The 16724-nt window shown below is 30.9% G+C and overlaps 1 protein-coding gene across 1 annotated transcript; it reads left to right on the top strand.

Moving 5' to 3' along the window:
• The first annotated feature begins 293 nt into the window (after nt 1-293).
• LOC148199530 (receptor-like protein EIX2) lies at nt 294-15145 on the top strand. Its single transcript, XM_088112692.1, has 5 exons — nt 294-1002; nt 1075-1916; nt 1980-2109; nt 2329-3759; nt 15021-15145. Exons 1-5 carry the CDS (start codon nt 294-296, stop codon nt 15143-15145), a joined length of 3237 nt encoding a protein of 1078 aa, XP_087968818.1.
• Nucleotides 15146-16724: the final 1579 nt, after the last annotated feature.

Genomic DNA, 16724 nt, shown 5'->3' with positions numbered 1-16724 from the left:
TGATTTTCATATAATATTGTCGTTTAAAATGAAAATACACAAGCCTTCTTCGTAGTCAATTGATATTGAAATCTTGCATGCATTAAATGCATAATAAAATTATTAATGGACCACAAAAATTAGTTGATATGATGAACAAAAAAATGGAAAACAGGCAAACACGACGATGACTTAGAACAGCAGTATAGGTAATGAAGGAGTTGGTGTGAGTATAAATGTGGGTATTGGGAGTGATAAATTCAGAACACATATCAATCTAATTCTATACTATTCACCCTCTCTATTTCATCATCATGAATAATCTGAAAGTGATGATGTTTATGTTTGTGGTGAGTGTGGTGTTGCAGGTTGCTTTTGGACAACACCATATCAGATGCCTTCCAAAGGAGAGGGAAGCACTCCTTCAATTCAAGGCTGCCATTGTTCATGATTACGGCATGCTCTCGTCTTGGACCATTCCCGACTGTTGCCAATGGAAGGGGATTCGCTGCACCAACCTCACCGCTCATATTATAAGCCTGGACCTTCACGGAGAAATTTATTATAAATATTTTAATCTTGGCCAATATTATGCAGTCTCTGGGCGTTACATCAGCGGAGAGATCCACAAGTCGTTAATGGAGTTGCGCCAGTTACAGTATTTGAACCTCAGTTTCAATGATTTTGGAGACACTAATATTCCAGAGTTTCTTGGCTCTCTTACCAACTTGAGATATCTTGATCTCTCTTCATGTCATTTTAGCGGACAAATTCCAACTCAGATAAGTTCTCTTTCTCATTTGAAATATTTGAATCTTGCTCATAATAATTATCTGAATGGTTCAATACCTCGTGAACTTGGAAATCTCTCTCGGTTGGAGTATCTTGATCTCAGCTACAATTCTTTTGAGGGAAGTGTACCATCTCAGATCGGAAATCTCTCTCGGCTGCGGTATCTTGATCTCAGCTACAATTCTTTTGAGGGAAGTGTGCCATCTCAGATCGGAAATCTCTCTCGGCTGCGGTATCTTGATCTCAGCTACAATTCTTTTGAAGGATACATTCCTTTCCAACTAGGAAACCTTTCAAATTTGAATAAACTCTATCTTGGAGGATATGATAGTGCTCTAAAAATTGTCAATAGTGATCAATGGTTATCTAATCTTAATTCTTTAACCCATCTTTCCTTCATTTCCATATCTAATTTTAACAGTTCTCCTAGCTGCCTTCGAATCATTGCCAAGCTACCAAAACTAAGAGAACTCAGTTTAATTCATTGTGGCCTTTCCGATCATTTCCTCCTTTCATTCAACCCTTCCAACTTCAATTTTTCTACTTCTCTATCTGTCCTTGATCTTTCTAGTAACTCCTTCACACAACCGATGATATTCCCGTGGCTGTCAAACACCACTTCCAACCTTGTTGACCTTGACCTTAGTTGGAACCTCTTGAAGGGTGAGGATTTGAAATCATTAATGAATATATGCACCCTACGTTCATTATACATATCTGAAAACAATATGATCGAAAACCTTTCGTCAATTCTTCATAATTTCTCCAGTGGTTGTGTTAGATACTCACTACAAGAGTTGAGTTTGAAATCGAATCAAATCAGAGGCTCCGTACCTGACTTTTCAGCATTTTCAAATTTAAAAAAGTTGGATCTTTCTGACAATCAATTGAGTGGGAAGATACCTGAAGGCACTGGATTGCCATCTCATTTGGAGCAGTTGTCAATTGGATATAACTCTTTAGAAGGTGGTGTTCCAAAATCATTTGGGAGCACATGTACTTTGGAGTTATTGGATTTGTCTCATAATAAGTTGAGTGAAGATCTCACAGTGATATTTAATCATTTGTCTGGATGTTCTAGATACTCATTGCCAGAACTAAATCTCGGTCAAAATAAAATCAATGGCACATTACCTGATTTCTCAATATTTGCAAAGTTGGAAACGTTGGATCTCAGTATCAATCAAATTAGCGGTACTTTGCCTAACACCCTCAAATTGTTCCCATCATTAAAAAAATTGTACCTTGATAATAACAAGCTAAATGGGACAATTTCTGAAGATCTTCGATTTCCAACACAACTTGAGGAATTATCCTTGAAGTCAAACTCTTTGAAAGGTGTGTTAACTGACTCTCATTTTTTTAATATGACAAAGTTAAGGATATTGATGTTGTCAGATAACTTACTTACTTTAGAAGTTACTCAAAATTGGGCTTCAACTTTTCAATTGGTTACTATTGAATTGAGGTCTTGCAAGCTTGGTTCATTATTTCCCAAATGGCTCGAGACACAAAATGTATTTGACTCCCTTGACATTTCAAATAGTGGAATATCAGGTACGGTTCCAGAATGGTTTTGGACCAAATTTGGATTGTCAAATTGGATAAGTATTGATATTTCATCTAATAATTTACAAGGTACGATTCCAAATTTGCCAATAGAGAATCATTATTATTCTCTTAGTCTTGCATCAAATCAATTTGAAGGTCATGTTCCGCCATTTTTACGAGGCTCAATATCTCTTGATCTATCAAACAATAAATTCACAAATTCTTTTTCACTTTTATGTTCTAATGGTGTAGCTGAATCTTTACACCAATTAGACCTTTCAAATAATAAGTTTTCTGGAAAAATTCCGAACTGTTGGACCCATTTGAAGTCATTGGCTTACTTAAATATGAGTCAAAACAAGTTTTCAGGAGAGATTCCTTCTTCAATGGGATCACTCCTTGAACTTCAAGTTTTGTTATTGAGAAGCAATAACTTAATAGGTGAAATCCCTTCCTCCCTAAGGAACTGCACAAAGTTAGTGATGGTAGATATATCAGAAAATAGATTATCAGGATATATCCCAAATTGGATTGGGAAGGAATTATCAAAGTTGCAATTTTTAAGCTTAAGAAGAAATTATTTGAATGGAAGTTTACCATTGGAAATTTGTTATCTAAAAAGCATTCAACTCTTAGATCTCTCGCTAAACAACCTATCTGGACAAATTCCTAAATGCATAAAAAACTTCTCAGTGGCTCAAATGACTTCTTTGAGAGATTATTATCGAGGTCATCAATATTTGGTCAACATGGTCAACACTAGTGGTATCAAAGTTTACTTTTCATACAATTTGAATACATTATTAATGTGGAAAGGTTCAGAACAAATGTTCACAGACATGGGATTATCACTTTTAAATAGCATTGATCTCTCTAGCAATCAATTATCAGGAGAAATTCCAAAAGAAATTGAGGGTTTATTTGGATTGGTGTCATTGAATCTATCAAGAAACCAATTGACAGGGAATATTCCTTCAAATGTTGGAGAGTTAACATCACTTGAATTTCTTGATTTGTCACGAAACCAACTTGTTGGTTCTATTCCTTCCAGTCTTGCTCAAATTGACCGACTCACTGGGTTAGATTTGTCACATAATAATTTATCTGGAAAAATTCCTACTGGCACACAATTACAGAGTTTCGATGCATCCAAATATGAAGATAATGTTGATCTCTGTGGACCACCATTAAAGGAATTGTGCATTGATGTAGTGGCAAGACAAGGACCAATTATTAAATTTCAAGAGGATGACAATTTGATTTTCAATCGTGAATATTATATAAGTATGACAATTGGATTTGCTATAAGTTTTTGGGGAGTGTTTGGCTCAATCTTAATAGTACAGTCTTGGCGTCATCCATATTTCAAGTTCTTAAATAAGTTATGTCATGACAACAGTGAAAGTTTTCAAAATCTGCTACAAAACATAGCTACAGGTAACATTATTTTAACCTTGTGTTAAAATTTTGATTTTTTTTGTTTTATTATTATTATAATTATTAAGTTTTTTTTTCATTAAATTATTTTTTAATTTAAAATTAGAGACTAATTTAAAATTAATAATATTAAATATGTAAAACTTTGATAGCTAATGACAATGATCAATTTAAAGTCTAATTAACAAATTAATTATAATTTTTTATTTATAAAAAAGACTATTTTACATACTTATAATTTCTAATTGATATCCACATAATTAATTATTTTGACTTCTAAATTTGATTAATGAGTTTCTTGTCATAAATGATTCACATTTCCAAATAATAATAATTACAAAAATATTATGGTTAAATCGATTTTTTATTAGATAAAAAGAAATTTAATGAAATATTAACAATGTAATTGAAAATAAGAATATTACTTAAAGATAATAACTAATGTCTATGGATAGAATAAAATAATAAAAAATCGTTAGCATAAGACATATTTTCAGTCTCTTTTTTTTATCTCTTTCAATTTTGTCTCAAAATTGTTGACATTCTCATAATAAGTTGGTTTTTCTTTTGTATGTTTAAACATTGCAATATTAGTTTCATGGATAATAGATATAATTATTTCTATAAATACATTATTTATAATAAATGGTAAGTTGTAATTAGTAGTAACTTAAATTATTGGAGTTTTCTATTCCTTTGCCTTTTAATATAAGTTTGTTTTGAATTTGTTTTTTTACGTTATCTTTTTATTGTTTCTATTTGAGGCGAAATTAATATAATTTGCTTAATTTTTGCCAGAGAAAATGGAATTTGAAGATTAGAATGATTGTGAGGGTACCATGCTCAAAGGACAAAAAAAAAGAGAGGAAAGAGGTACTCTGGATATCGATAACTGAGGAAGATTTCTAAACATTTATTTTCTTTAAATGTTTCTTTCTTCTCCATTTTTATTTTGTAATGGTTGTTCAGGAAGCCTATTATGATTGTGAAGTTGTTAGTCATACAATAATTTGATGAATCTTCAAAACGTTGGAAATGACATAATTATTGATTTTTGAGTCATGTTCTGTACTAATACATTATGTGTTTTTTTCCTTTCTACTACCTTCCTCTCTTGCATGTGATTAATGAATCTTCTCCAAAAGCTTATATTATATTAATGACATAATATAAGTTTTTGGGGAGTGTTTGGCTCAATCTTAATAAGACATTCTTGGCGTGATGCATATTTCAACTTCTTAAATAATTTTGGAGACGCTCTTTATGACATGACAATAGTGAAAGTTTTCAAGATCCGGTACAAACTAAAGCAGGTAACATTATTTTAAACTTGTGTTTAAATTTTGATTTTTTTTTCTTATTATTATTATGATTATTATTATTATTTTAAATAAATAATTTTCATATTCCTTATAATAGGAATTACTTTCCTGTTATATTAAGATCAATATTGACCATTCTTATGGTAAATTTCAATATTCGTATACTTTTTTCAATATTGAAATAATTCTTGTAAATGGAATCTCAAAAAAAAAAAAGTAACTAAAGATTTTAGATTAAAATATGTTTTTTCTCTCCAGTGTATTCATCCATATTCTTTTTCCTTATCCTTTATTTTTCTTATTATTCTGTATTTCGTGATGGCTTAGTGATTTTTCTAATTCAGCATATCACCATTTAATAGAAAATATATGACATAGAAAACAAAATTTTAGGAGCGTAAAGAACAAAATTTAAATACTATTTTATAAATAATAATTAATTTAAGAAATGAATAATAATTAGTCATTATATTAGCTAATTTAAATACTATTTTATAAACTAAAAAAATTATTATTATTCATAATAATTAGAGTGTAAATTGGTTTTTAATATTATTACATTTTTTGTCACTAAATTAGTTTTTAATTTAAAATTTGAGACTAATTTAAAATCAATAATATTAAATATCTAAAACTTTTAAAACTAATGACAATAACCAATTTAAAGTCTAATTAACTAACTAATTATAATTTTTTTATTTATAAAAAAGACTATTTTACACACCAAAATATTTTAATTAATATTTACATAATTAATATAGTGACTAATTATTTGGATTTCTAAATTTGATTTAATAATTTTCTTGTCATAAATGGTTCACATATCCATATAATAACAATTAGAAAAATATCATGGTTAAATCGATTTTTTATTGGACAAAAAGAAACTTATTGAAAGATTATCAATGTAATTATAAATAAGAATATTTAAACATAATAACTAGTGTCTATGGATACAATAATATAATAAAAAATCGTTAGTATACGATATATTTTTAGTCTCTTTACTTTACTTTTGTAAGAACCTAGAAAATAGAGTATTAGAATTTATAGGTATCTTAAAATAATGAGACCGAACATTTTAATGTTAAAATAATTCAATAATATAAATAAGATTTCATAAACGCGTCTCATTATGTGAAATACTTGTTGTCTCTCTAACTCATTCTTTGAATTTATTTTTCCTTCTCTATAAGCTTTCTGAGACATTTATTTGATGATCATAAAGTGTCTAGGAGATCACAACAGTGAGTTCTCTATTATCTACTAATCAGTTTTTCCTATTGAGTAAGTTAGTTTCTACTCCTTTTTTCTTTAATTTTTATGTTTAACGCACATCAAATAGTTTGAACACTTGTGTCATCTTATCTCTATTTCTAGCTCCTTATCGATCAAACGTCCTAAGGACTTGCTCTAATCATGATTATATGGTTTGTAGGTGTTTTTAGAGTTTCTTGAGCTAAGGTAAGGGTAGTACGTTGTATAGAGCTGTGACAGTTTTCCCAATCAGGTGAGGGAAGCTAGTGATTTTTATAAATTTAATTTACAGGTATGAGTGGTGGTTGATACGATGTTATGTTAATTTGGTTTTAATTGCAATGATTGTTTTAGTGTCATTGGTTCTTTAATGATAGTACTTGGTTATTTGATGTATGATGCCATGGATGATGTTGATTTGTACTTGATTAATCTTGTACGTCTATCGGTTTTGAAGAGCAATGTTAAAAATTTGATGTTGTATTGAGAAGTAAAGAGTAGGCTAAATTGTAGGTTGATTTTGAACCTTAAGAGGAGGTTTTCATAGGTGAGATTTTGAAGTAAGGGTCGAATGGGAAGAATTGAGTTTTTGGGTTTGTTCTAGGGTCATTTAAAGCTTGTTCTAGCTTTAAATTAGTAGAAATCTGATGTCGAATTGGTTGGTGGTTAATAGGGTGTGATTTTGTATGGTTTTTGGCTCATTTTAGGGGTTTTGACTAGTGAGATTTTAAAGTACAGGGTTTGTGATGAAAGTGAGGGTTTAGGATCTGGTTTTGGGTCAATTGTGACTTTTCTAGAGTATGAACTAACAAATTATGATGATAGATGAGTGGGATTGATTTATGGACTATAGAGTGGTGTTTTAGTTGGAGTGAGTTTGAAAATTCATGGTAAAATGAGTTTAATAAGGTTTAAGTTGGATAATTCACATTTGGATAGGTCAATTGAGGTTTAAAAATCATATGGAAGTTGTAGATGTTTGTAGAAGTGTATTAGTTAGGATATGTGAGGTTTAAGGAGTGCAGTTTAAGGAGTGCAGGTTATGCATAATTCTGCAAACTCGCTAAGCGAGTCTAGGCTCGCTGAGCGAGCAACTCTCTCTATTTTTGCATTCATAGAGCGAGCCATATGATTGGGCGAGTTGGTTTGGGTGAAAAATACGAGTATAGTAGTGGTTGAGTGAGAGTTCTCATTGAGCAACGAGAACCCTCTGTTTTGCTATTCGTAGAGCGAGTGATGGCTCGTTGAGCAAGGGGGAATTGGTCTTAATGCGTGATGCATACAATGAGCAACTTGTTTAGAAGTGGATTGGAAGTTTTATTTCTTTTAATTTCTTGTAATTATGAACTATAGTATGGACTTAAGTTTGTTTAAAAGTAATTATGGAATTGTATGATGTTTTATACTTGATGTTGAGTATGCAATTGAGGAGTGATTGGACAAGAATTGTAGGGTGAAATGGTTGGTAGTGGTTTCAAGTAAAGTGATGTATTGATGTAGGGACTCAGTTTTGGAATTTATCCTAACACTCTAATATTAATCGCTCCATCTTAGATAGAGAAGGGGATTATGTGATGAGGAGTAGCAGAAGGTCCTAGTTTATGGTCTGGTATTCTTTGTCCATAAGTGGTAAACACATTATTACTTGTGGGTGTAGTTTTAACATCATACATATATCCGGATGGTTGGTTTAGGTTCATGGTATGTTTAGGATGTGTTAACTATTGTATGAAATGTGATGTGTGATAAATCCTGTATGTTGTGTTTTTTTTCTATAAATACATTTTTATAGTAAATGGTAAGTTGTAATTCAAATAAAGATCTCCTATTGAATTAGATGATTCTAGTCTCTCTTAGATTATTTGAGGTTGTAAAAATACTTCCTTTTTTTATATTTCTTTTTTAATGATATAAGATAATTCTTATGAAAAAAATTTGTTGTTGCAAAGTATAAAAAAAACTAAAAGAATTTAATTAGTAGTCACTCAAATTATTGGAGTTTTCTATTCTTTGCCTTTTAACATGAGTTTTTTTTGAATTTCTGTTTTTTTACATTATCTTTTTATGGTTTCTATTTTTGGTCAAATTAATTATTTGTTTAATTTTTGGCAGAGGAAATATGAATGATAGGTCTGAAGGAGTGTACGTGCAAAAATGGAATTGTTGTTGAAAATTAGAAGGATTGTTTGGGTACCATGTTCAAAGGACGTGAAACAAAAAACAGAGGAAAGAGGTATTCTGAGATGAAAAGGCAGTTGGATTTGAAGATAGAAAGGTTTCTACACATTTATTTTCTGGGACTTTCTTCGTGTAATTCGAAGTTTTTTTTCATATACTTTCAAACTTTTTTAAATATTTAAACTGTCCTTTTTACAGAGGCAATTTATTTTTCTCTTGTATATTTACCTTCACCCATTCACTTTTATTTACTCATCTTTTCTCCTAAATTCTAGTGTCGCATCACCTACTTCCTCTTCCTCTTCATCACTTCTTTCACTTACATCACTGCATAGCACATCTTCATACACTCCCACAATCAACCTTCAAGCATTTCGTGCCACCAAACTATATAAGGTATACCTTCGTTTCCTAAACTATTATCTAAATTTGTAAATGTTTCATTGAGAACCAATGAACTCCTTATTTAAAATCTGATATTATCTCTAAATTCGATAATAATTAGACTAAATTTCAAAGTCCGATATATATATATATATAATCATTATTTTAATTTTTCTTTGATTTTTTTTTTATTTTTAATTGCTTATGGTTTTGTTAAATTTTTAATTTTATTTATTTTATAGGTTGTTGTTTAGAGTTTGGGATGGGTTAAGGATTTAAATATATATATATATATATATATATATATATATATATATATATAATTTTTATTTTAATATTTTTTTTTAAATTTTGTTTTAATTTATTTTTATTGGCTTATGGTTTTATTAATTTATTTTAATTTTATGGATTTTGTCTGTTCTTCGTTAGAGTTTATACTTTAGGGTTTAGGGTTTGTTTATTTGTTATGGTTTTAGGATTTATATGGGTTGTTGTTTTTTTTATTTATTCTCTTTAAATTTAGTTATTTGTTATGCGTATTGGTTTTAATTTTTTTTCTTAATTTGTTTGTTATCAAAATGGCAATAACTCGAGGTGTCTCTACGTACTCTGGTGAGAGTTCTATACAAGGTGAAAACAAAAGGAGATCTACATCATTTGCTCGTCGAAGGGGTAGTCTTGGAGAAGCGACGATATTTCTCATTCTTATCTTGATAAGCAGTAAGAGGATGTTAATGAAGATCAGTATAATGTTGTTGAGTAACACATAGATATTGTTTAAGAAGAACATGAAGTAGGTAGATTTCTTGGAGGTCCACATGATACATCATTGTTGACAAGTTATGTTGATTATGTTTCATTTTCAGTTTGTGGTAGGGTCAAGTTAATAAAGTAGTTGAATTTTTTTCCTTTTGATGATTGTTTAGTTATTTCAATTTTATACGCAATTGTTTTATCTATGACCGAGGAGAGATAAAAGTTGTTCTTCCACGGAAAAAAAAAGTAAATAAATATGAAGCATGTCATTTGGTTGTTCAAATTTTTGTCATGATTTTTAGTTTGATGCCTCTATGCAATATTTATTATGATTATACCAATAAGAGGTTGAGATTGGAGTTCACTGAGAGATGGAATAGAGAGATAAACATTTTTCATGTCCTTGTTAGTGAGATGACTATCACATTAGATGACATGTCCACATTGCTACATTTGTCTATAGTAAGACCATTTTTTCTGAATGAAGTCTTAGACTTTGAAGTGGCTTTGGAAACTCTCATGGACCTATTGGGCATGGACTACACAAGCGATACATATGAGTTGAGGTAATATCATGGTCCCCAAGTAAGACTGGGCTGATTGAGAGACCTATATAAGGACTATTATGACAACTGGCAATGGCAATGTGACGCACTGGCCTACTTGTTTCATCTTGTGGATGCACTATTTTTATAGATAAGAACTCCACTTTCATCCGTATATCATACTTGATGTTCTTCAAAGACCTACTATCATGTGGTAGATATGTCTAGGGAGTTGCTAAATTGGCTCATTTGTACTATACAAGCAGTTTGGTGCCAACTTTGTAGAGACAAAGCATTTTAGAGGTGTGTGTGTGTGTGTGTGTATATATATATATATATATATATATATTAATCTTTGATTCCTTTATTGTTTCATTATTGAAAAACATTTTTACTTTTTTTTAGAGTTAGATATATGAGCACTTTCCTACGATGGGAAGAAGCATATGTTGCCTAGTTATGATGAAGATACACCTTAGGTCGCACGTTAGGTGATGAGGAGGAATATTTTCAGTCTACGTGACGCCATGGCACAATCGGATGCCTTGATATATGATGGGATGATCTAGGCCTCATATGAAGCACATCAAATTAATCATTTACATTTGTCAATCAGCATGTTCTCTAGTTGGATCAGAGTGGATCTGATTGTACACTAACATCTACCTGAACACATATTAAGGCAATTTGGATATGAGCAATTGAAGTCGTGGTTACTAAACATTGTTCTAGAGGCTGACATAGGAACTCTTATAATCGTTGGTTGCACTTTCTCAAGCACGTGTTGATGAATGTCACAGTGTTGTCCTCTCTATCTTCATGCATTGAAGGATAACTCAAGTGGTTAAGAAGGATATCACATCCCTATGTTATTCATGTTGTCGAGGATGATCGGTCGAGTCTCATACCTCGAATTTGTTGACATCTCCAAAATGACATTCTAGTTCATAAGAGATTGAAGTCATAATCTAGTTTTTGGTATGTGTCGCAACCAGAATCGCGACGGGATGACGATCCAAAAAAGAAACGGGTTTTAAAAAGAGATTTGGAGTCGCCACCATAGTTTATTAAGGAAAACTACGGAAAAACCATAAAATAATAAGACACGGTCCACGAAAACCATATTCTGGGTTCGGGAGTCGGTTACGCATAGGGAAGGTGTTAGCACCCTACAACGCCTGCCCTAAGGCAGTACCTTTAACTAAATGCGAGAATATGATGTGGTTTTCAAAATGTTTAACTATCCCCTAAAATAAAATTCTAAATGAACAAAATATATTTTTTAGTTTTTTGGGCCCGACAAGGATTGACCTTGCTCCTACGTATTCTCATTCAAAATGAGAAATCAGGGTTACGTAGTTCTTTTAGAAACTACTTGAAAATTTTGTTTGATGAATTGTTTGAGAAATTGATTATGGATAAATTTGAATTTTTGGGGAAGTGAACCTGACAAGGGCTAACCTTGCTCCTACGTATCTCCACTTTTGATGGAGAATCAAGGATCACGTAGTTTTGGGTAAAAGATTGTTTTTGTTGTTTGAAAATGTGGATGTTCTTAGTTTTTGAAGATTTTATATTTTTGGTATTTTTGAGAAAAAGAAGGTAATGGGTACTAGGCCAACGCAGACGGTCACACGAGTACTCATACCTTCAGAACGATATTTGAATATTTTTTAATTATTTTTTTAAAAGAGAAATAACGGTATTAAGCACTAGGACGATGCGAACGATCACACGAGCACTCATATCGTTATCTACTTATTTAGGAAGACTTGAGAGTATTGAGTGCTAGGCTGATGCGGACGATCGCACGAGCACTCATACCATTATTTAATTTTTAGATTGAAGATATTAAGTACTAGGCTGATGCGGACGATCACACGAGTACTTATATCATTATTTAATTATTTAAATAAGAGAGAAAGGTATTGAACACTAGGACGATGCGGACGATCACACGAGTGCTCAACCTTTAAAACATATTTTGTTATTTTTATTAAAAGAAAGAGAAAAATGTTTTTTAGCACAAGGACGACGCGAGCGGTCACACGTGTGCTTAACCTTTAAGACATATTTTCGTTATTTTTTTATAAGAAAGAGAAAAGTGTTTTTAGCACAAAGACGACGCGAGCGGTCACACGTGTGCTTAACCTTTAAAACATATTTTTGTTATTTTTTTATAAGAAAGAGAAAAGGTTTCTAGCACAAGGACGACGCGAGCAGTCACACGTGTGCTTAACCTTTAAAACATTATTTTTGTTATTTTTTATAAGAAAGAGAAAAGGTTTCTAGCACAAGGACGACGCGAGCGGTCACACGTGTGCTTAACCTTTAAAACATTATTTTTGTTATTTTTTATAAGAAAGAGAAAAGGTTTCTAGCACAAGGACGACGCGAGCGGTCACACATGTGCTTAACCTTTAAAACATTATTTTTGTTATTATTTTTTCTATCTATTTTCTCCCTTTTTTTTTTAGAGTGCAACAAATAAAACAAGCCCAATAAATAAATAAAAATAAAACATCAGATATAGGAGTGGGGGTTATCATACAAGGAGTTACATACAGTAAAAACTAAATAATCAAACAAATAATAAAAACAAAGAAATCTATTAAGAATAGGAGTGCAGAGATAAAAACCAGGAGTGCAACTCGAAATTTCTTATCCAGGCCCCAAGATAGGGGTGTAGCAGCAAAGTTGGAGGTGCCAAAAGCAAAATGAGTCCAATGCCCAAACCCGCTTTTTTGTTTGCAGAAGCGGAATGGGCTTAAACCCCAACAGAAGGGGGTGTGAATGGGAAATGCGTCTCAACAGGAAGAAAGGAGGCAGCCCACGCTAGGCCCAAAGCCTCTTTATTCAGAAACTCATTAGGGGTTCAACTGAATCCTCTCATTTTCCTATCAACGTCCAAGACTCAGAAAAAAAAAAGTAACTAAAGATTTTAGATTAAAATATGTTTTTTTCTCTCCGGTGTATTCATCTATATTCTTTTTCCTTATCCTTTATTTTTCTTATTATTCTGTATTTCGTGATGGCTTAGTGATTTTTCTAATTCAGCATATCACCATTTAATAGAAAATATATGACATAGAAAACAAAATTTTAGGAGCGTAAAGAAAAAAATTTAAATACTATTTTATAAATAATAATTAATTTAAGAAATGAATAATAATTAGTCATTATATTAACTAATTTAAATACTATTTTATAAACTAAAAAAATTATTATTATTCATAATAATTAGAGTGTAAATTGGTTTCTAATATTATTACATTTTTTGTCACTAAATTAGTTTTTAATTTAAAATTTGAGACTAATTTAAAATCAATAATATTAAATATCTAAAACTTTTAAAACTAATGACAATAACCAATTTAAAGTCTAATTAACTAACTAATTATAATTTTTTATTTATAAAAAAGACTATTTTACACACCAAAATATTTTAATTAATATTTACATAATTAATATAGTGACTAATTATTTGGATTTCTAAATTTGATTTAATAATTTTCTTGTCATAAATGGTTCACATATCCATATAATAACAATTACAAAAATATCATGGTTAAATCGATTTTTTATTGGACAAAAAGACACTTATTGAAAGATTATCAATGTAATTATAAATAAGAATATTTAAACATAATAACTAGTGTCTATGGATACAATAATATAATAAAAAATCGTTAGTATAAGACATATTTTTAGTCTCTTTACTTTACTTTTGTAAGAACCTAGAAAATAGAGTATTAGAATTTATAGGTATCTTAAAATAATGAGATCGGATATTTTAATGTTAAAATAATTCAATAATATAATAAGATTTCATAAACGCGTCTCATTATGTGAAATACCTGTTGTCTCTCTAACTGATTCTTTGAATTTATTTTCCCTTCGCTATAAGCTTTCTGAGAAATTTATTTGATGATCATAAAGTGTCTAGGAGATCACAACAGTGAGTTCTCTATTATCTACTAATCAGTTTTTCCTATTGAGTAAGTTAGTTTCTACTCCTTTTTTCTTTAATTTTTATGTTTAACGCACATCAAATAGTTTGAATGCATGTGTCATCTTATCTTTATTTCTAGCTCCTTATCAATCAAACGTCCTAAGGACTTGTTGTAATCATGATTATATGGTTTGTAGGTGTTTTTAGAGTTTCTTGAGCTAAGGTAGGGGTAGTACGTTGTATAGAGCTGTGACAATTTTCCCAATCAGGTGAGGGAAGCTAGTGATTTTTATAATTTTAATTTACAGGTATGAGTGGTGGTTGATACGATGTTATGTTAATTTGGTTTTAAATACAATGATTGTTTTAGTGTCATTGGTTCTTTAATGATAGTACTTGGTTATTTGATTTATGATGCCATGGATGATGTTGATTTGTACTTGATTAATCTTGTGCGTCTATCGGTTTTGAAGAGCAATGTTAAAAATTTGATGTTGTATTGAGAAGTAAAGAGTAGGCTAAATTGTAGGTTGATTTTGAACCTTAAGAGGAGATTTTGATAGGTGAGATTTTGAAGTAAGGGTCGAATGGGAATAATTGAGTTTTTGGGTTTGTTCTAGGGTCATTTAAAGCTTGTTCTAGCTTTAAATTAGTAGAAATCTGACGTCGAATTGGTTGGTGGTTAATAGGGTGTGATTTTGTATGGTTTTTGGCTCATTTTAGGGGTTTTGACTAGTGAGATTTTAAAGTACAGGGTTTGTGATGAAAGTTAGGGTTTAGGATCTGGTTTTGGGTCAATTGTGACTTTTCTAGAGTCTGAACTAACAAATTATGATGATAGATGAGTGGGATTGATTTATGGACTAGAGAGTGGTGTTTTAGCTGGAGTGAGTTTGGAAATTCATGGTAAAATGAGCAACTTGGGTGATGGCTCGTTGAGCAAGGGGGAATTGGTCTTAATGGGTGATGCATACAATGAGCAACTTGTTTAGAAGTGGATTGGAAGTTTTATTTCTTTTAATTTCTTGTAATTATGAACTATAGTATGGACTTAAGTTTGTTTAAAAGTAATTATGGAATTGTTTGATGTTTTATACTTGATGTTGAGTATGCAATTGAGGAGTGATTGGACAAGAATTGTAGGGTGAAATGGTTGGTGGTGGTTTCAAGTAAAGTGATGTAGGGACTCAGTTTTGGAATTTATCCTAACAGTCTAATATTAATCGCTCCATCTCAGATAGAGAAGGGGATTATGTGATGAGGAGTAGCAGAAGGTCCTAGTTTATGGTCTGATATTCTTTGTCCATAGGTGGTAAACACATTAGCCTTGTGTGGTAGCTTGGGAGAGGGGGGCAGTTGTTCCACTACTACAAGTGCAAAAACTTATCATAGTTTAACATCAATACATATATCCGGATGGTTGAGTTTAGGTTCATGGTATGTTTAGGATATTTGTTTAACTATTGTATGAAATGTGATGTGTGATAAATCCTGTATGTTTGTGTTTTTTTTTCTATAAATACATTTTTATAGTAAATGGTAAGTTGTAATTCAAATAAAGATCTCCTATATGAATTTGATGATTTCTAGTCTTAATTTTGCTTGCAAAAATACTTTTTTTATTTTATTTTCTAATGATATAAGATAATTCTTATGAAAAAATTTTGTTAAAAGAATTTAATTAGTAGTCACTTAAATTATTGGAATTTTCTATTCTTTGCCTTTTAACATGAGTTTTCTTTAAATTTCTGTTTTTTTTACGTTATCTTTTTATGGTTTTTATTTTTGGCCAAATTAATTATTTGTTTAATTTTTGGCAGAGGAAATATGGATTATAGGTGTGAAACAGTATACGTGCAAAAATGGAATTGTGTGGGTACCATGCTCAAAGGACGTGAAAAAAAAAACAGAGGAAAGAGGTATTCTGAGATGAAAAGCCAGTTGGATATGAAGATAGAAAGGTTTCTACACATTTATTTTCTGGGACTTTCTTCGTGTACTTCGAAGTTTTTTTTCATATACTTTCAAACTTTTTTAAATATTTAAACTGTCCTTTTTTACAGAGGCAATTTATTTTTCTCTTCTATATTTACCTTCACCCATTCACTTTTATTTACTCATCTTTTCTCCTAAATTCTAGTGTCGCATCACCTACTTCCTTTTCCTCTTCATCACTTCTTTCACTTACATCACTGCATAGCACATCTTCATACACTCCCACAATCAACCTTCAAGCATTTCGTGCCACCAAACTATATAAGGTACCTTCATTTCCTAAAGGTTTAATTGCTTGCATTGTCCCTAGTTTGGCTGCAACGTGTCAAAGTAGTCCATTCTTTTAAAAAAATTTCAATTACGTACAAACTTGGTTTAAAAGTGTCAATTTCGTCCAAACGTATGTAAAATTTGCTTCAATCAAGTCCCTTCCGTTAAATTCACCAAAACGGACGTTAATTTTTTAGTTCTCTCTCCTCTGCTCCTATGCTTCTCTGCTCTGCTCCTCTGGACATTATAAAATAATATAATGATAATATAAAATATAAAATAATACATTAAGCAATTATTAGAAAA

The sequence above is a fragment of the Vigna umbellata genome, chromosome 4 (assembly GCF_029865625.1).
Source record: "Vigna umbellata cultivar VRB3 chromosome 4, Vumbellata_1.0, whole genome shotgun sequence".
NCBI classification, from domain to species: Eukaryota; Viridiplantae; Streptophyta; class Magnoliopsida; order Fabales; family Fabaceae; genus Vigna; species Vigna umbellata.
The sequence above is the reverse complement of the archived record's forward strand: the minus strand, read 5'-3'. Positions and strand labels throughout refer to the sequence as shown.